The sequence below is a fragment of the Amblyomma americanum genome, chromosome 4 (assembly GCF_052857255.1).
Source record: "Amblyomma americanum isolate KBUSLIRL-KWMA chromosome 4, ASM5285725v1, whole genome shotgun sequence".
Classification (NCBI taxonomy): Eukaryota; Metazoa; Arthropoda; class Arachnida; order Ixodida; family Ixodidae; genus Amblyomma; species Amblyomma americanum.
Genome location: NC_135500.1, coordinates 196,649,378 through 196,670,977, shown reverse-complemented (window position 1 = coordinate 196,670,977; position 21,600 = coordinate 196,649,378). Strand labels below are relative to the sequence as shown.

Sequence of the window (21,600 nt, the reverse complement as noted above, 5' to 3'; positions counted from 1 at the left end):
GGCCAAAGCGTACGAACGATTAAAGGTACGCGAAAAAGCGCAGTGCGATGCAAGGATGTGTGGACTGAACAGCTCAAAAAAGAAGACACGAAGTCTTCTGGAAGGATGAGGTTTATAAGATAACCACCTCAATGAGTTTATAGATGCTTGAGTGGTCAGAGGGCGCGGTGCAAATAATTATCCAAAGCTGTGTGAGTGAAAACCTGCTGGACGTCCATGAAAACGTTTCTAAACGTATGAGTATAGCAAAGCGTTACAGTGCGAAATTCTGTAACTGCGCCCAAATTTCTTGCCGCTGCTGTCTTAGTTTTCCTCCGTGTCACGTCGTAACAGTTGGCTCGGAGAGGTGCTCAATGCTTGTAAGGAAGACACTGGCGCGCTATCGCGCCGTGTTTAGCTCCTTACGTAAATCTCAAGAAACGTGTGCTACAGATAACTTCAAGCGTCTCGCCGTCCTCCGTGCTTGTTTTCTCAGTCCTTCGCTGTCCCTGTCAGCTACTTTGAATGCGTAATCTGTACTTCCCGTTCTTGTAATCATAGCCCCGGTCAATTTCACTGCCGCAGGTAAATTTCCCAATATTCCTTTCTCGCTGCCTCCCAATCCAATTTTCCAACATTCTCCAATATTGGACACACATATTGTCTAAGAAACGGTCAGCGTATTAATGCACGTTCCCTAACCAAATGAGTCTGTCCCCGCCTATTACATCCTCACTTGTTCTACTAGTCTAAATGAGCTACTAGAGTGCAATTCCCAGAATTCCATCCGTTCTACGCATTTCATGTCTTGCCTACAGCTATTCTTTAAAAATATCGTCGACAAGCGTCTACTTTTTAATCCACGCTGCCTCTTCGTGTCTCTTAACGTTACACCTAGCATTTTATCTTCACCATACTTTTTACAAATTGCTAACCAGGACTGCGCCAAGCAGACTGATTGATGCAAGGTGCAGAGTTATCGGACTGGCTGGTGTCGCTATGTGCCGTTTTTACAGCCGCAAAAGCAAGCGCTCGAAGGACGTACTTCCACGACTGCAACCGCGGCTGTCGGTGTGTTCACCGGTGATGACGTCACAGCCGGGAAACTATCTGACCTCGCCTCAGGCGTACACTGTGTTCCTAAGTCTCGCTGCAGTATTCGAACTGTCATCGTCACCATTATCACGAGTCCAGTAAAGTCTAGCGTAGCACAGCAAATGTCTGTCCTATAGCGACCTCCAAATGTCCTTGTGTTGCGGGAGCCTCGGTTTCCTATATACCTATTACTATTCTATCACCATCGCTCCACCCGATTCCCTCGGGTCCTTGAGTACGCTCTCTATCCGCATATGCGATGCCGGTGGAACACTAAATGTCGATGCCATGCTTCGAAGTTCACGCCATGTCCACTTCGCACTGCGGCCAAACTAGAGGGTCCGCAATGTGTCCCAGCTTTAAGCGGCGATTTTCTGAGATCGGCGACCATGTACGATTCCGATGCGAAGTGATCAAGAGCGGAGTGTTGGCTAAAGCTGCCATGCCGACTTACGCAAGCGGTGCCTTGTGCGTGCTTTGAAGAGCCCTTCATCCACAAGACGTGGACATCCCTAAGGCACACGGTCTTGAGGCTTTCGCCTTAACGCTGTCGCTCACATGGCAATGTCTGGCACACACGTACGAGCTCCGCCGAAGGTTGTTGCGCACTACCGTCAAGGTCGTAAGGGTGCGTGTGTTTATGCTGCTCCCAATGCGCTGGCTTCTGGCGTACACCTGTACTGAGAAGCAGAGCTGAGGACTAAAAGCAACGCTCGTATATTTAGCCTTGGCTACTCGGGAGGCCCGGGAAAGTAGTGCAATAGAGGAAGACTAGCTTGTCAGCTCTATGAGCAGGTAGCAAAAAAAAAAAAAAGATTTGCACACAAGCGACAATTCCTATTTTGCATGTCATTTCAGTTCGCAGGAGCGGTCGTACTATATATATATAGCCGGTTTTTCATCGGCAGAAACGCTGTGCGTGGTGTGTATGGATATGAGGGGTCTTATACCATGTGAGTATAGAGAAAAATAGAAGCAGGAGAACCACGAAAAAATTCTGCGCCTAGTCCCGACGTCGTTCAACGGGCTACCGCTCGTGCTTTTCTAAAGCCTACGTCCATGTAAGGCGCTGTTGGATCGAACGCTGACTGCTTGATTATGTATACAAAGACTACTTGTCTTCTCGAAAAACTCGGAAGTTACGGGTAAGAACGCGAGGAGTACAGGGGACGGTATTGTGCTCGAGTTAACTACTTCGAAAATAGAAATGAGTTCAAAAGCGAAAAGGCCTTGGATCACCGCCTGAGTATATTTGAAAGCTGACCGATTCTGTATATTGAATACCAAAAGGGAGAAAAAGCTAAAGTTGTTAAGAGGGCCCGCACTGACTGTTTTTTTTTTTTGACCCCGCGATGTCTACTAATATCAGCGTTAATCGGGCACTTGGGAATGATGAACGAGACACTACTTCTCAGTAAGATGGAGGAGAGTTCGGGATAATGTCAAGAGCTGACAACAGCTATGGGACGATCTTAACGCAGTGTTAGCACCAGGACCGTTCTTACTTCGCCCTGTCAAATGTTCTCCTAGCACATCGACACATGCTCTCTCGTGCCAGAAATGAGAGCACATTCTTGAATAGGAGTAGTGTACAAGTCAGATTGTCGCCTGTTGCGAGAATTATGGGGGGGAAAAAGGCAAGACGTACGTGTATAGACTTAAATGAGGCACTACCTTTGCCGACGAATTGAACGGGCCTACTCGACAGCGACCTCGGGTGGTCGCACGACAAGAAAACGCGGAGTGCACGAGGGATTCAGCGGGCGGCAACACGCCAGCATTTCGGCGCCTTCAGCGCTTGTCCCTAGGGGAACCGCGCACGAAAGAAACAACCATGTGCGGATCACCAGCCAAAGCAATCGTCGAAACAGAGCACATGCCTTGCCACACATTCCACGCGGTGGCCGATACACTTCAGGCAAGCCCCCACACGCAGAGAAATGACGAAAATACCGAAGCGTGTGGCTTCTTGCATGTCCGAGTAATCAATGTAGATTGGTCCCGCAAGGCACCTTTGCAGCGGCTGCATGCCAACTATGACCTTAGCATACAGCCGCACACTACACAAGTTCCCTTCCCCTATACAAAACCATTCTTGCGGCCATTAAGCGTGGTCGTCGTGATAGCCATTTCTGTGCCCACTTTTGAGAGGTAACCGTCGGTGACGGCCACCAGAGCAGTCTTGCAACTGTCTCGCTGTTTCGTGGCACCGCGGCTCAGAAGCCGAGAGACTGGCGCAGAATCGCGAGCATCACGTGTACACGTGCCAGCACCTGAGGCTATTTGTGACCTCGAAGAGCATCCGGAAGCTGACGTCAGCGGCGCTGCCTGACCACGAGCTCCTCCCACACTTGAAGCCCGGCCGCACACACACACATTCACTCACACACTCAACTCGTCCACGGCGCAGTTAGATCAAGGCCTGGACCATGTAGCGCACCGGTCCGATGCCTTCCAGCTGGAAGACCTGTCCGGCCCTCTGGAAGCCCATCTTCTCGTAGACGGGCTCGGCCGAGCAGCGGGCCACGCACCATATGCAAGCGGCCCGCTGCTGCACGGCGTGCTGGATGCACGCCGAGATGAGCCGAGAACCGAGGCCGCGACCCCGGAGAGGAAGTTCCACGGCTAGCCCCCGAATGCGCCACGAGTTGGCCTCCGAGGCCAGCTTGATGGCCCGCTCTACGCTGGGCTGCGGAGGTTGCGTCCACTCCGACGCCGCGACAACGATGTTAGGGCACACCTGCGAGCTGCTCGTAGAAGCAGGACGACCCCGTTGGGAGCAGGCCTCTGTAATGCCCTCAGTGACCTCGCCTGCGGGCTTTTGGGCACCGTCTTCTTTGGAGACAACCCGCGGCATACCTTCCGGTTCGGACGACGCGTCCAACGTAAGCTTTGAAACCTGCTCGGATATCAATTCGTTCGATTCGCTTCCTAGGTGCTGGTCGCTCAACTCTTTACAAGATCCGTTGTCTCGGTCTAGATCCGAGCCTTCGTTGCACACTTCAACGTTGGCTTCAGCAGAGGGCACGCAGTTGTGCTGCGGAGGCAGTCGTTGGGCCTCGGGGAAGTTGAGCGGCTCGTTGAAGGCTGACGCCACGCCGACCAGGCGGCCGTTGACATAAGCGCCGAAGTGCGCGGTGGTGGCCAGGTCGTCCCCGCGGTAGTTGACGCATGCCAAGTCGGGTCGGAGTACCATCTTCCGGAGAGACAGCGTTTCGGAGGCTTCGATGTCTCGGACGAAGATCTGCAGCGACGCCTCCACCATTGGTCCGCACCGCTGGGAGCCCGCCCTGCACAGAACAGCAGTGATTCTCAGGCACCGCAGGTACATATATCGATTACGTTATTTCTCTTCCACACGCACAAACACTTACTCGCTCACTTCCATACTCATTCGCTTGCAAGGACACGTAGCAAGGGCGAACGCACTTTTGATTTACGCGCGATCTCCGCATATACTTGCGGATCGCACTGAAGCTGCATCACGCACTTGTCGTCGCGACAAGTTGCATCATACATCTTACGCTTGCGCGGTAAACAACCGGAACTCTCTTCTTGATAACTTCCCGGCACATCCTCTTCCTTCTTTTCCGGCGGTATCCCTTTACACGCAGCATTCACACACTTGTACTAGTTTACTTCTTGTAACTGTTTTGTGGTGCTTTATAAATCTCCAAAGACAGGAAAAAAATTGTTAGGGCGGTCATGGAACCGGATGCAAGAAAGCAACGACGGCAGTTAAATTTACACTCGATTATTAATTTGATTCCTTTAATTCCTTTACTCTAGCCCCGTCGCGGTGGCTCAGTGGTTAGGGCGCTCGACTACTGATCCGGAGTTCCCGGGTTCGAACCCGACCGCGGCGGCTGCGTTTTTATGGAGGAAAAACGCTAAGGCGCCCGTGTGCTGTGCGATGTCAGTGCACGTTAAAGATCCCCAGGTGGTCGAAATCATTCCGGAGCCCTCCACTACGGCACCTCTCTCTTCCTTTCTTCTTTCACTCCCTCCTTTATCCCTTCCCTTACGGCGCGGTTCAGGTGTCCAACGATATATGAGACAGATACTGCGACATTTCCTTTCCCTCAAAAACAAATTATTATTATTATTATTATTATTATTATTATTATTATTATTATTATTATTATTATTATTATTATTATTATTATTATTATTATTATTATTATTATTATTATTATTATTATTATTATTATTATTATTCCTTTACTCTAATGAATGCTTTTACTGGGTGGGTGGAGCGGGGTTGGGGAGTTGACTGCTGCTTCTGTAGGGTGAAGGCTTCACTCGCCTATTTCTGCTCTCGCAGTTAAACAGCGTGCTTTTGGTTGTCGCAATGACACGTGTTCAGCGGTAAAAAGCCGTGAACTTAAACCGACATTGCTGCGCGAAAACACAGACCCGAGTAGCACAGCATCAACAGGATTGTTCCGCTTACAGAGGGCTTCTCGTGGAGCGATTCCAGCGGAGTACGTCGTAAGAGAGACAGCACTGAATACGAGTTCAGTTCCATTCTCACGTGAAAGCAAGCTCACTTTGACCGCGGTCAACGGGCCCAGCTGAGAAATTCCACCCTGAGATGACATTGCGCGTCGCAGCGCGCCTCACCACAAACCCTTGCTGAAGGAGATCCCGAATAGCAGCCGTAAAGTCCACTGCATAGATCAACGCTACATACGCCTCGTCAGAGTACTGTAACTCCAAGGGCGAGCGGCCGTGTTTTTGTGTGACGTTCTTAAATCACACAACGACGTCGTTTTCTCCAACATACGGCTCTGGGTTTGCATGCACAATTGTTATGGACCCCAACGGGCCTTCGGAAATATATCGCCAAAAGAAGATTCAAGGACACGCGAAACATTGCACAGTAATTAATGGTCGGCGCGGCCTATATGGACTCTCCCACTTTATATCCGGTGAACCTAACGGATCGAAGTGACGCGCAGCATGGCAGATTGTTTGTGCGTTGTTCGTTTGCTGTCGTGTGTAGCTATCTCATTGCCATTAGTGGACAGCTCGCCGAAACTATCCACGCCAAGCTCGCCGATCGAATGCACCGGCGGAGCGTCTACCCGTACTCAAGTTGGCTTCAGTGGAAGCCCAAAGCGTTGCGCTTGCGGAAGATAAGCACTCGCCGTGAACCGCGCATGTCGCAAAGAATGCACGCGAAGCCAAATGGCCGCGTTGTTCAGGTCTTCGAAATGAAGTAGGCGCTGCGAGACGTCGCTACAGACGCACAAAGATAGTTTTCGAAGAGATTTTACTTTGTCTGTTTACTTTCACTATGCTTTTTTACGAGCTTATGTCAACAGTCTTAAGCACGAAAAAAAGATTTCAGCTCCCATTATTGTAAAACTCAGCCGAACTGCAGCGAACCTGAAGCCGAATATGATGCCGAATTTATCCGAAAACCTCCGAACTTCTGCGTCATAATCCCAGTAGCACAAAAAAACTTTCTCCAGCAGCAGGAGCACAACTGGACCCGGCGCCAGCTGAGCAGCTTCGTTTTCACTTTGCATAGCCGCAGTCTCTCGCGCGGAGTTTTCATATTCGTAGCACCTAGTGTTGCGTATTGAAATTCGTCGTCATCGTTTATCCGTTCGCGAATATTCGCTAAGGTGGCTGAAGAATGCGCGATTGCAATGACGCGTCAAAGAGCGAAAGCAGCGAGATGTGTTGGGCGCACGCATGAGTCCGCAGCGGCACGTAAAGCTCAAAGAGCGGCGAACGAAGCCAATGCGCTGACCAACTAAAGACGCAGTTGATAGATTGGGCCCCCAAAGCAGCCAGGGAGACCGAGCGCGATGAACCCAAGCGGGCGAAGGTGGGTGCATGCTCAGCAGCCAAAAGGCCAGACCAATACCAGAGGGTGGATGTCACCATATAAGAGGCGCACTAGAATGCGCTCCGTCTTTTCTACAATGCATTTCATGCTTACGTCTGCCCTCGACGACGAGATAGACCATCGTTTCTGTCTTTTTCTTTTACTGTCTAGGATGTGTCGACGATTTGTTATTATATATATATATATATATATATATATATATATATATATATATATATATATATATATATATATATATATAAAATTGGTTTTTGAGGGAAAGGAAATGGCGCAGTATCTGTCTCATATATCGTTGGACACCTGAACCGCGCCGTAAGGGAAGGGATAAAGGAGGGACTGAAAGAAGAAAGAGGTGCCGTAGTGGAGCGCTCCGGATTAATTTCGACAACCTAGGGATCTTTAACGTGCACTGACATCGCACAGCACACGGACGCCTTTGCATTTTTCCTCCATAAACGGAGCCGCCACGGTTGTTGAACCTCGAATTTCGAATTTGTTGAACCTCGAATTTTGGTCCGATCTGCGCACCGGATATTGCACACGATAGTTTGCAGAGAAGCCCGGGCCAACCAGCGCTCAGACATTCCGGGGGGCAGCCTGCCTGTATGCCGCACACCTTCCCTCAAACTTACACTTTACCCTCGGAATAGCTGACTAGCCGAGCAAAAAAACTTGAACCCGGAGTGACCTGTAAATGGTGGAGGGCATGAAAGGGAGTGACAAATTTCAGGAGTAGAATTGATTTGTGAGTAGCCACTGACGGTGCTTAAGTACAGCGGTGCACGTGCACACAGAGGGGCTTGTCGAATCGGAGGAGGCTAATAATTCGGTTTCAAAAGGCAAAACAATCGCAGCAGCCAGCGGTGGGAGAAGAGCAAGGAACGAGAGTTGAGACCCCCCCCCCACCCCCCCACCCCCCCCCCCAAAAAAAAAAATGCGCAGTGCGTATTGCGAACAAAAAGGAAAAAAAAAAGAACGTCACGTGTCGGAGCTAAAGACATTCGGAAGCATATTCTGCGTGTGGATTGGCGCTGACGCAGGAATGGCGGATATGTTTAGAAGATGTTAAAGGGTAGAAAGAACCGCGACTGGAACAGGTCGTGGGAAGAGATGCTGCACCACGCTCTTTCCAATAAACCACAGTTCCCAGTGGTTCTTTCTACCCTTTAACATGTCGGACCAACTGGCCCGAAACTTCGCCATGCTGGACCTGTTTAGACGAGTGCGGCTATCTCCTTTTCCTTCTGACGCACGCCGCTACGAATAAACTGGAGGCTTTTTTTTTTAATACGTGGCTCCCACGCGAACTATCGAAATCCGTATCATCAAAGAGCTCTGGCTTGTACTAAATCGAGGGGCTTGTTTACGAGAAAAGGCGCAAAACGTCGTTTCGCTTTCTTCGAAAGGTTGAGCTGGAAAAGGAGCGCAATATATTTCGCGTTACTCCGTGCGTGGGAGCAGCAGCGGCGGAGTGTTTGGGTTTTGAGGAGAGAGGCTTGGCTGCCAGGAAAGGGTGAGTGGGCAGTAAGGTAAGGAATAAAAAAAGAAAAAAAAACAGGCGGGAGACGCACCCGCCGTCTATTAACCTCATCTCCTCCACCTCGCGCCATGGGACGCGAGAGGGAGTCCGCCGCCCTGCGAGATGAACCGCTAGGGCGTGTTTTTAATAAACCGGGCTTCGCTCCCTGATGGCTCCCTAACGGTCACTCGCAGCCGGCTTCATTTTCAGCGGACGGCTCGTCCCGCGCTTCAATAAGTCAAAGCTGGCTCGGTAGCTCGGTTGCCTGTCGGGCATGCGCAGGTATCCCTGCTAACACCGGCTCGAGCAACAACAGCAAAGTAAAGGTCATTTGGGGGGAACGTTCCACCACGCATCCCCTACGTTACTGCAGCAACAAAGCCTGCGCGGTACAGGTATACGCAGTGGGAAGACCGCGTGTTTTTTTTTTTCTCATGTCTGGCTCTCACTCACTGTCATCGCTTCACATGCATCTCTGCTCACGCTCAGTTTGTCTGTACACAGGGTTTTCTTACCAATCTCGTGGAAAAGATGAGCGAAGAGAGAGAGAGAGATAGGGAGGGAGAGAGAGAGAGAGAGAGAGAGAGAGAGAGAGAGAGAGAGAGAGAGAGAGAGAGAGAGAGAGAGAGAGAGAGGGAAAAGTAGTAGAGGAAAAGCAGGGAGGTTAACCAGAAAGATGTTCCGGTTGGCTACCCTGCACTGGGTGAGAGGGGGCGTAGAAGAAGTCGAAGTAGAGCAATGTGGTCTGTATCTAGCACGACAAGCAATCACAAGCGCACTGAAAGTCACATGCCGCCGCAGCAGTAGCCTGCACACCTTGAGGGCTGCCGAACACTGCGACCGGAGTTGAAGAGATCTACAGTCCTCTATTACTGATACGAGACAGACAGGCAGCGCAGACGTTCTAGTGTGCGGAAAGGCTGCTTGCCGTTGCGGCTGATAATGTTGATGACAACGTAACACATCCCGACTTCTTCTCGGAACTATGAAGCCGGAGGATGCGTTGTGCCAGCTATTGGACAGCTGCAAGCACTGGATTCAACAAATCCAGCATCTGCAGTGCTTTCTGTGCAGCTGGCATGTGCAAGCTGGAAGGCAGCACACGCATGGCATTCACGACTGGCTTCAGCATTGCAATCACTTGCTCGTCTGCGACTTGGGCCGCTTTCTGACCTACTACCCGACCAGCAGTAAGCTCAATGCACTGGGTGCGCGGTGACTGTTCTATCACTGAGGGTGTGGAGTGTTTCGGGAGCAATGACCACGTCAATTGCGGGTCTCGGTCTTGGACCGGAGTTGGGCCTTGTGCTTGATTAGCAATAGGCTCAGGACTCTGGGTGCACAATACCTGCTTGGTAACAGCGGATGCGTGTAGCTCCGGTAGGGATGGCCAAGGCCCGTCTGCGACAATCGTCCCTGCCTCGCCAGTCATATGGCTCCTATTCCTTAAAGAATGAGCGAAGGATTTCATAACAAACGTACCGTCTGAAGCGAAAGAAAAGGGAAAGCGTTGTATGCCGTTAAAAATGAAGTAATTAAAAATTCCAGGCAAAAAAAAAAGGTCACTGTTGGTTACACACTGCAGCTAGCGGTGGTGGTGGAAAACATTTATTCAAGGCTATTTACAGGAGAGAGTGGGGACTGGCATTAAGGGCCAGCTCTTTACAAATTATAGGAGGGGTCTCTAGTCCGGGACCCCTGTGGCTTCCGCGGCAGCTCGTGCCCTAGCCACGGGAGCTCGTTGGCTCTCTAACGTAGAGCAGCCTCCCGGCTCTCTCGGCTAGGTGAGGAAAAAGGGGGGTAAGCGGGGTTAGAGGGTCATGCCCACACCATGCGGTACAATTCCGGGGATGGAAAATATTTGGAAGTCAGAACTCTTTTCCTTATTTTCGTTTTACTGGATGGGGAACATTTTAATGTTGCCGTCTCACAAAGCCACGGTGTTGTTAAAGGGTTATGAATGAGACCGTAGGGTTGTGATGTCATAAGAGGGGACAGGAATGGTAACCGGAGCGTAATGCTGCATCACCATCCGCTGCAACTCGGCGGTGCGCTTTTTGCTGCACCGTACTTGGCTTCGGGTTTTGGTCGAAAACTGATCTTGTCTCTGACCCAAGTACGCGCTGTGCAACACTACTTTACGTATCAACACATGGCGGAAAGGTACAGCCCCCGTCAAAAGTATACAGCCCAAGGGGTTTGCTTCTAAGCTGTTTAGCGGGGCTCCCGTATATCTAAGAAACCAAAGATTGAGAGCACTGATGACGCGATGCCATTATTTATCTTTCGAGAGGTTATACGGTCGCTGAGGATGCATAGCGAGACATGCAGCAGGCCTCACAAGCAAACCCCTTGGGCCGTATACTTTTGACGAGGGGTTTACATTACACAGTCAAAGAGTATAAGGAAGGGAAGCTGTCTCTAGATATCTGTGTTTCACTGCGCATATTACACCAATGGGGGCTGATGCAATAACGGCAAGAGCTGTCCAGTTCTGTGCATCGATTGCATAACTGTGTTTGCTTCCTTTGGAGCGTTCGTGAACTCACAGCTGCGCACATTTACGCGGATATGAGACGTGACGAAGTGAATCGCATGTATCGCTACTGTGGTAGGACGAGAGGACCGTAGAAGACTGTCACATCACTCGCGTGCACAAAGATTCTGCGTCCCTTTAAGCACATATCTTGGCACCCTGCTGGAGGTAGCAGCCTATGGCAGACGATTTGAAGGCAAACAATAAAGGCATTAGTCCGATTCATTTAAGGGAATCCTCCAAGATGGAATAGGTCCCTGTTATGGGAGTTACTGCTAATTCTTATCGACCAGAGAGAATCCATACGTCTACGAAAGAAAGCTGTACAGCTTTCTCAGAAAAATCGGACCACCACCTTAGCGGAGCAGTATAGTTCTGCCAGCCAAGCTATCCGGTACGGCTACACTCAGCAGGGCGAGGTCAAAATTTATCAACAACTTGAATCGAGAACTGTGTTCCCTTTCCGCTTCGAGCTTTTAATTAATTCGGCCTCACCTTGACACCCGTTCCCGTTTATTAATTCAGCCTCGCCCTTGAAACTGCTATCCGCTCTGATTAGCATAGCGCACTGTCCCAAATAAGCAGTGGTTCTGATTTCAGTTCCCGGCGCAGGACGAATTTTTCTTCAGCTGCGAAGTTTCTGAGAAAGCTGTATATATCATTCCCCTGTAGGCGTATGACTGTGCCCAGGTGGATGCTAATGAGCAATAACTCCCTTACCGATGGATGCAGAGCGTGTTAGAGTGCAACAGCTGCATCAACGCAATTTTTCTGCACAAAATGCTGTGCGCCGGCTTGCACCGACTTTTAGCTTGGTTGGTGAATACCTTAAGAACAAACCTTCCGTACGGGAGCTGAGACGTCTCGCTTTTATATTTTCTTTAGTTTGTGATAGGCGTTCGAATTTTACGTCTTCACTTGTCTGCAGATTTCTGCCTCACAGGACGCACAATAATAATAATAATTGGTTTTGGGGGAAAGGAAATGGCGCAGTATCTGTCTCATATATCGTTGGACACCTGAACCGCGCCGTAAGGGAAGGGATAAAGGAGGGAGTGAAAGAAGAAAGGAAGAGTGAAGTGCCGTAGTGGAGGGCTCCGGAATAATTTCGACCACCTGGGGATCTTTAACGTGCGCTGACATCGCACAGCACACGGGCGCCTTAGCGTTTTTCCTCCACAAAAACGCAGCCGCCGCGGTCGGGTTCGAACCCGGGAACTCCGGATCAGTAGTCGAGCGCCCTAACCACTGAGCCACCGCGGCGGGTTCACAGGACGCATCCGATTATAGACTTGTGGGGTGTCAGTAAAAAGCTGGTGCATCGTGAGAGCAATATTTTGATACAGCCAAAGGATCGATGCAATCGGATAAGCCGATATAGCAGTTACTGTAAGGAAAGACAATTACGTATATGGTCCATCATCCTCGATGTTCGATTTATAAGTGCAAGAAAGTCATGATGTGGTGTGAGACAGACTATGGGAAAATTGGTTTCAAGGAGAGTAAAGGCTCATCTCACCTCTCGGTGGACACATGAACGGTGCCGTGAAGGGAGTATGGAGGGTATGAAAGAAGGGAGAGAGAAAGAGGCGCCGTGGTGGAGAGCTCCGGAATAATTTTCAGCTCGTGTCGTTTGCATTTCGCCGTCATCAAAACGCGGCCACAGTTACTGCGTCATTTCCTTTCCTGCAAACCAATTTTAATTTCATTCGATCATGCGCCCTCGTGCGCAGGAGCCGAACGGGCGCGCCGTATTAAATGTCGACACATATCGCAGCATAAAACGCATACGATACACTGTGTGAACAAGGTTCCCGCTTAAAGCAGACATGCCGCAGTCTTGCTCAGTGCAGCCAGCGATGCTCTGCAACTTTGTTTATATTTGCTCAGCGGAGGTCTCGGAACAACATAACAGATTAGCATGTTCCTGTGCCCTCCGGGCGCTGGAAAACAAGGTGCATTTGCTTTTCGCCTCGTTGGCTTCATAGTGAAGTGCACTCAGACCAGACTCACAGCCTGATTTAGGGTTTTCTCGACATGCTTGCTGAAGCATGGAGTCACGTGCACCGCTTCAAAGAACAGGCGACGCCAAATGCTGTCTCATTACACGCTACAAACACTGTTTCCTTCGAGGAACAGTTTGGGAATTATTAATCATTGACTAATTAACTCACCGAACTCGAAATGCCAGGACGGCAACGACCCCCGCTGCGGTTGATTGTTCTGGAAAACCTCAAGTTGCCGGCTTCCGCATCAAGCACGAGGACAGCACCATCAAATTTTTGCGACTTGTCGACATCTATCGACTGGGGGGGGGGGGGGGGGGGGGTGCGCAGTGCACTCCGGCATGCACGCGTACCGCGGTACCGGTGCCAGTAACCACCGCCGGAGGGCGCTGGCTGCGTAGTTAGCACTCGGCGCTTGCGCTGTAAGACCACTATGAGTCAGCACACCGGAGCACGCGCGCGGCCAAGACAGGCTCTTTTCCAGGCAGCACCCTCTCAGGCGAGCAGCAGAGTGGAGAACGCGAGATCAAGTTACTGCTAATTCGATTTGAGAGCCCACTTCAACCGAACAGACAGGTGACGACACAGTTGAAACCACGCGGCGCCGCATAACCACCCGCCGCTTGGTCGCGCGCGCGCCTGCACACCGGCAGGTATAAGTGCGCCGGATCGAAGGGAAAAGGATGCGGGATCGGATCCGAACTGATGGTCCATTCATTCTCACCTGTCGATCACACGCGACGGCTCCCTGCAGTTCGCCCGAAGGTCGGGGCCCCTTGACGCCGGCTCGACGGCTTTGCCACTCGTCCCGCTACTTCCAGCGCACTTTGCTGAGCGGCGTCACCGGCACACACACACACACGCAGGGAAAAAGAAGCCCTCTCCCGCACCCCTTTCTTCCCTTGCCGTGTGGGCGGCGGCGTCGTCGGCGGCGCCGGGCGAAGCGCGCGGTCCGCGGCGCTGGGCTCGCAGCAGCGGCGGCAGCACCGGACGGCCGCTATCCCTTAGCGTGACTGGCCGTAGCGGCGCGCTTTTCTCAGGCCCAGCGAGCCCGGGAGAGCGCGCAGCGCCGCGAGCGCCCGCGCCTGCCAGCTGACGTCGCCGCTGCCCGAAGAAGGAAGGAAGGACTGCGCTTCCCCTTTTCGGGAACGGTGGGAGAGGGGGGCACAGCGCTCCCGGGAACCGAGGGAAGCCAAGAAGGCGGAAAGGGGAAAAAGAGACGCCGCGCTCCGCAGCGCCGAACTCAGCGCTGCGGTCGCGCCGCCACCGATCGCCTTTCTCACTTCCTCCGTACTTTCTCCCGCATTTCCCTTCTTTCCTCAATTTTTTCCCCTACACAGACGCGCCTCGCGCGTGCTCAAATTTTCCGCTTTGTGTCGTCGGCTTCCCCGTTTTCCCGTTGCCCCTGACGACGGTTCATTTGCGCCGCGGCGACGACGCGTTCGTTAGGCGGCAGACGACTCTTCTTCCCCATTCGGTGCGTCCGCTTTCATTTTGGTCACCGCCTGGCCGATGCACCCCCCCCCCCCCCCTTTTTTTTTGCCTGCTGCATGACCTCTCGTGCGGTAGCGTGCGACCGTTCTCTCCTCCTTTCTCTCCGAAAAGGGGAGCACACCATCAATAGCGCGCCAGGTCACCGCCGGTCTGCGGGAGCAGCTCGCCAGACGACGTCGGCATCCGTTACTCCCCATTTCCCCTTTTCGTCTCTCTTTCCGCTTGACCGAGGCGCTGCACAGTCCCGCCTCCGCGTGGCCCCTTCCAAGCGTCGTGTTGCGGCGACAAAGGTCACCGCCGAAAGGTGTGCACCTGCCGGGAAAGCGACGAGGGCCTCATTAATTTCCTTTCTTCCCGAGCGGTTTTCAGGTAGACTCATGTGTAACGACCCTTCCTTCTTTAACAAGGTGTAGCTGGAAAGTTCGCAGTTTCCCTCAAGGTGGCTGGAAACGTGGAAGCAGCACGAAGGGCCGTATTCATGCAGGGCACGAAACAAGAAATGACGGGTAGATAAAAAAATAGTATCAGTACGACTTACAAGAAACTGAAAGAGATATAAGATTTTGAAAGGTTAAAATAAGACAAAAAGTATAGAAACGGAAACGTTACAGCACTGTTTCGAACTTTTACGAAAGTAGAAAGTCCAGAGAAGGCGGCTATTTGCACATATACTCGGTATTTCGTAATCGGGTCGAATTCGAAACCTGGCTCAGAAACCTTGCAGTAAAGTGACGTTTTGCGATCCCCTTCATTCAATGATGGGTTTGACGTCGATGCTTGTTTGTGCCGCGGAAATAGAAAGTTTTGGCAGGAGCCGCACGACACGTGCCCGGCATAGTCGTGGAGTGCAGTGGGGGAGGAGGTTGCATAAAAGCGCTTCCCCGTGTTCGTTCTTCTCCTGGTATCGAATATCGAGTGATCACTACGCGCACCAGGCATGCGGCGCAGAAAATAGAGCGTGAGCCATGTTCGATGACTGCTAATCGTGGCTGCAGCCAGGCGCCCTTTCTTTATGCATTCTTATTCATTTCTCCATAGTCGTACAAGCTCAAGCGCAAACACGTGCCTCATCCTCATAGGAGTAATAAGGGGATACGTAGAGGAAGCCATTAGTGGGTGCCAGCAGCCTGTGCTTTTAAGGACGAGCTTTATTCGAACTTGGAATGAAAGGAAAAAAAAAACAGCTGTGGAACACTTAATTACGTCGCATGCAGGGAATGCGATGGCATTTGAATCAGCGAATTTTATTGGAAACCACAACGCCGTTTTCGTTGATGACACTTTTGTTATCGCTGATGCAGGTGGAGAGAGGGGGCGGGGTGGAGGTGACAGGTGTGGCAGGTGGCACGTCACGTGGCCTGATGACATCATAACTGTATCGATCAATGTGCGAATTTAATAACAGACCATAACGCCGTTTTTTTTTCGTGATGAGGCTTTTAATGGTATCGCATTAATAAGTAGATAACCACAGGTTGCACCTCAAACTTGAACATGTTGTACGCGAAGCCAGCCCTGGACCTTAATCGAGGGATTCCTGGGCTTTACAAGCATCCTGAACTTGAAGCATTAAATAATTGATTTATTTATCAATAATCTAAGCCATCTTAAGTACGGAATCTGTAAAACCGGCCGCTCTGCATCTCTGGGCTTAAACTGAAAGACTACTATACATTTGATGAATACAAGATTTTTTGACAGCCAAACCAATACATCCTGTTACAATTCCGAATTTTACAAGCTTGGAGTGACAAGACGCGTAGCTTGCAAGAGGTTTTTTCACCACTGAGAGCGTATCGCCAGCATACATGGTTAGGCAAGAATGTCAATTTCAGATCTAAGAACTGCAGGACGTTCCTCTGAGGGATCTCATGTGCAAACCTAAGTCCCGACCCGTCCAGACAGATTATAAAAGCGCTGAAATGTTCGGGACAGCCCAAAGAAAATGTTGATGAGAAAAAAATGCTGTCGTGCCTCATGTGCATGCTTTGTCGCACCGTTTTAAGAGGTTAGGGGCCAAGTATGGCATTAAGGTCATTTTTTCTGCTCCTAATAGGCTGGGTTAGGTTAGGGGCAGCAGTTCAGACGAAGCAGGAAGGTTTAAACGGAATACTGCCTGTGAGGTAAATCATGTCAATAAGTTCATCAGTTGCAAGAAGCGCGTTGTTTACCAAATTTCTTCATCATGTGACCTTACTTACGTAGGCCAGACAGGCCGTTGCATTAACATTAGACTCATTGAGCATGCCAATTCATTGGATAAAAAAGACACGAACCTGGCAAAGCATTGCAGTGTGTGTAAATGCGTTTCTTTTGTTTGACGACACAAAATTGTTATTTTTTCATAGTGACAAGGCTACCAGAGAGGTCGCCGAAGCATTCCATATCATCAGGAAATCGAATAGTTTCGTTAGCAAAACTTTGTCAGCGAAAGAAATGACATTGATGCACAAAGGGCAGATTGGAAAGCAGATACATCACGTGTGTATGTTGACATTTTGGATTTTTTATCTCATCATCGATGTATGACCGTGTGCATGTGTGCCCAGTTTTGTACGTATAAATTGACTACTTACTTCAAATAAATCAGTTGTAAGTTCAGCGCCGTGTTTGTCTCCTCCTCTTTTTGGTCCTGTTGTCTAGCGCTGTTTGAATTTTATTGTTTCTTGAGGATTTTGTAGCAGCTGCGGCATAAAAAAATAGAATTGTGCATTTTATTCCTGTTCTGAATGTTATACCACTAGGTTCTGCCAGCTGTTTAGTCTTTGTCAGCTGATATGTGGCATTTAACTTTCATACTGCTTGTTTTTTACTTTTTCAATTCATATGCCTACACAGAAGTGGGTTGCTTTTGTACATCGTTTTCATATTAGCAATTATTTTGTTATGAACTGATGTTTTGTCCCTCCCCCTCATGTAATGCTGCATTTGGACCCTTAGAGTAAATAAATGAAATGAAATAAGGGTGATATTAAGCCCAGCTTTGCGCAGTGGCACCATGTTTACTTAGGTTCTGCTTAGACTTACTGAGAAAACAACGGCAGTTTGAAACATTAACTGAAATGCATGAGCGTTGGCACCTTCATTAAGCTCATGTAAGCGGGCCGGAAGAACCGAGTAACATTGTACTTTAGCAGCGACACCTATTGGCTGGCACTATAACCAGGGCCTATTTCTCACTTTTTTATTCTGGGCATAAGGCTTCGGCGTAACGCTAAGGGAGGGCTTTGTATGCCACCCCTAATGACAGTGCATCGGGGCAGTGTCACATTAGGGGCCACGGAGTTAAGTCAGAAGAAAATTGGTTTTGAGAAAAGGAAATGACGCAGTAACTGTCTCACAAATCTGGGTAAGAGAGCTCGGCAGCGTTTACACACACCATTGACGCTTGGATTGGCTTAGATAGCAGACAACATTTTTGTCGTCCTGCAGAACGCACGCAAACGCTCTACACAAGCGCACACATAGTGTTTCAATTACTGGTTTCCTTTTCTTCTGGAAAATAAAAAAAAGAACAAAAGACGTCGTTATGTTGTACACAGAACTGTAAACAGCTTCCTCCCTAACTTTTGCAGCGGAGGCAGCTGGGCTTGATGCCCCCAGTAGACGATGGCGCTTCGCGCACCTTCGGTACTGATGTGGTGCCCTTTGGGGAGTGGAAGAAACTGGCTGAAAACAAACGCGTATGGGGGAAACGCAGGCGAGATCCGGTTCCACGAAGCGCCAACAGCGCCTGCGAAGTGGCATGTGTGATTTGACAGCTGCCGCCACCTGTCGCATGCGCTTGGCACTAGCATAAACTTCGCCTTTAAGAGCAAAACGCGATAGCGTTATAGGGCAGCTGCCGCTGCGCGAGGAGGGGGGTTCATTTCGCGCGTTGACGGAGCAGCTGGAATTTCTCAGGCACGAACGACGCGACGGAGCCGCGGAAGGCTGAAGCCGGCAACGCCTGCTTTTCCGCCTCACGAGCTCATTAACGGTCTCGCGTCAAATATGTGATATATGAAAATATCGGCGCCGTTACAGCATAGCGGATACCTGCTACAGTAGCAGTATGCTGCAGCCAGCAGTCCGAATATGACGTTTGATGGACCGAGAATTCCAAAGAAACTGACGCAAATATACACAGAAATTGCAGCAGAAGCTGCGACAAGTGTGAAATATGTTGCTATCGCATTTTACTGTTAAGGTGACTGCAGCGTTCCCATAGTATTTGTCGTTGGTCAACAACATAGTGCGATGAATTCACGCAAGCAAACAAGCAAAGAAAAATAAAGCGAAAGTTTTAAAAGCGGAAACAAAAACTTTAGTCTGGCTTGGGAGCTCCGTCCGTCCTCAGTCCGAGAGTGGGATTCGGCAAGGTTCGACGACACGCCCCAGCGCGCTCATACAGAGACATGAGTATCATAAGCACGTCCAGAAGCGCGCGGAGTCAAGGTTACGAGACAGGCGGGCGAGGGCGGATTGGGGAAGAATGGGGAGAAAAAGGAGACGTCACGTAGGCGAAACAAACGCCGCGAGACGAGGAAGGAAACACTGGAGAAGAGAAAAGGAGGCAGGGAGAAATGGGGGAAACGAAAGGAACAACGAGAGAACACCGCGGTACCAAACAACGTAGCACGCACTCGCATGCGAAAAAAAAAAACATTTAGGAATAGAGAGAAGAAATGGCTTCCTGTGAACGAGGGTGCCGGGCAGGCAGCGATCGATTTACAAGCAGACGACGACAGACGACGTTTTTTCCGCCACGTCTACACTTGGGCGCGGCCCGCGAGTGTGCCTCTGCACTGCCTCGACGCCAGAAAAGACGCAGCACGCGCGAGTCAGACAATCTCCTGCTTCGAGAAGGAATCCAAAGAACACAAGGAAAGAATCGCTGCTCGGGCACCGCCACCACGCTTTTCCGACGTCAGAAGCGGAGGCCAAGTGGGCTGTCGTCTGAACCTCGGACGGGCCTGCAGGGATCCCAGTCGTGGAGTCAAGGAGGCGAGCATCGTCCACGCTGCATGCGGTGGGGATTGCTAAAGTGCACTCGCGCATGGAGACAATGACTCGAGAGCGGATGATGACTATGAAGCCCGTCGTCAGTCTGGACGGGCTCGCGGTTTTGTCTTGCTTTTCAAGCGTATAAATCGAGATGTATCACGATCCGGACTCTTTTCCTCGCTTTCATTTTTGTGGCATGCGCGGTATGTTTATTCCGTTGCAAAGACTTCTCTCGCCCTACTCGAGAGCGCTCGGAGGCTGCGCCTCTATCGTGCCTATAGTCGTCGGGAACTCGAGGAGATCGCAGGTGAGAGTATTTAGGGCTCTTAAATGTTTGTGGTTTTGTTTATGGGGGTTTACCGTCCCAAACCGACTCAGACTATAAGTGACGCAGTAGTGGAGGACTTCGGATAATTTCGACCACTTGGCGTTCTTTGACGTGCACTGACATTGCACAGCATACGGGGCTGTAGTATTTCGCCTCCATCGAAATGCGACCGCCGCGGCCGGGATCGAACCCGCGTCTTTCGGGTGGGTGGCCGAGCACCATAACCACTGAGCCACCACGGCGGAAAAGGCATTGAAAAGGGATAAAGGTATGTTGCGGGAATAAAGAATGTTTTTCACGCACATGTCACGTGCATGTTATAGACAGTGTCTTTTTTCTCTCTCACTCTCTCCCCCATCCCTCTCAGACACACACAAATATATATATATATATATATATATATATATATATATATATATATATATATATATATATATATATATATATATATATATATATATATATATATATATATATATATATATATATATATATGACGTCACGGAAGACCGATGGTAACAAGAACACAATCAAATAACAGGAACACAGTAAGTGCTTTTTGGCAGTACATGTTCGTGCTGCGGTGAAGACACCCTTGCTGTTGGAGCGAAGAAACGATTTCGTTGCTCTATGAGCGAACGGTAAAGAGGTCACTTGATGAACAAAAACCGAGACCGAAAATGGTATGAGGATTTAGACCGAAGGGATGAAAACAAGAGGACGCATTGGTGACACTGCGTCAAATCTCAGCCGCGGTATATGTGGGACACACGAGCGAAGGAAGAAAGAGCACGACGAGAAATACCGTGGGGAAACAAGGGTAATTCGCACTTTACATTTAATATGACCATATATTCAGAAGCAGAACTGGATGGGAAAATGGCAAATGTCAGTACGTCACGTGGGAAATGGAAGCCTAGGGCAGAGGGTGGTTCTTCGAAGCACAGACTTCGAAGGGAAGGCAGCCTTAGTCCGCCTACGGATATTTCGACAAGTGGTCCTTTTTCATATGGTCACGTGGCTACATCATTCCAAGCCTTCGGTTTGCTTGAGGGATTGCGCATATGGCTCTTCTTGTACGTTCACTTTGCGAACCAGGCGAGGTCCTGCTCGCAAGCTAATTAGAAAGCGCGAGAATATTGATTGATTGAGTTTTATTCCGACAAACTAGGAATATACGATTCGTTGCACCGCCTATGAGGCCGCCACTGAGAAAGGGCGCTTGGAACGGCAGTTGCCGCCTTTCAAGCGAGTACGACGACCGCTGAGGTTCGCAGATGAGATATTCCGTTTGCTCGGGTGCCCGGTAATTACCTGCGCGGCGGTGGCTACAGAAGACGGGCAACCTTTCATTAAGCTGGTCACGTTCAGGGCTAGGCAGGCGTCTGGAACAACCCAATGCACATTCGTTCCAGCTGCGTGCATGAGGCGAAAACAAAAGAGCCCAGCCGTGAAGTGGAGCTGCAGTGCTGACTAATTACTTCGCTTTTAATTGCTTGGACATCTGAATTCGACGTTCTTTTTTTTTTCTTAAATGGCACGCGTATTTTATGTGCACAAAATTTTCAGTTTTGGATCGAATGCTTCTTTGTGCGGCGCGGCGCAGCGTATCTCGGCTTCCCTAAATGTTTTACCCGCAGAATTGGCGAATTCTTTGCGAATAAAGGTAGATTAACCACACGCAGAGCTATAAACTAAAAGGCAGAAACCAAAAAAATTATACTCGATCAATGCGATTGATACGGTAAATTATGACGTGCGATTGTTATTTGGAAGGAGGTGCCAGGGAATTGGGAT

At 50.0% G+C, this 21,600-nt stretch overlaps 1 protein-coding gene across 1 annotated transcript; it reads right to left on the bottom strand.

Annotated features, from left to right (window-relative positions):
- Positions 1-463: 463 nt before the first annotated feature.
- On the bottom strand, positions 464-14,113 carry LOC144128977 (uncharacterized). Its single transcript, XM_077662827.1, has 2 exons — positions 13,720-14,113; positions 464-4,364 (listed from the first exon to the last, which is right to left on the bottom strand). The coding sequence occupies exon 2, from the start codon at positions 4,337-4,339 to the stop codon at positions 3,485-3,487; it is 855 nt and encodes a 284-aa protein (XP_077518953.1). The 5' UTR covers positions 4,340-4,364; positions 13,720-14,113; the 3' UTR covers positions 464-3,484.
- Between the last annotated feature and the right edge of the window lie 7,487 nt (positions 14,114-21,600).

Excerpts from the sequence above, each read along its gene's own strand:
- LOC144128977 (XM_077662827.1), bottom strand. The coding sequence starts at position 4,339 with ATGGTGGAGGCGTCGCTGCAGATCTTCGTCCGAGACATCGAAGCCTCC.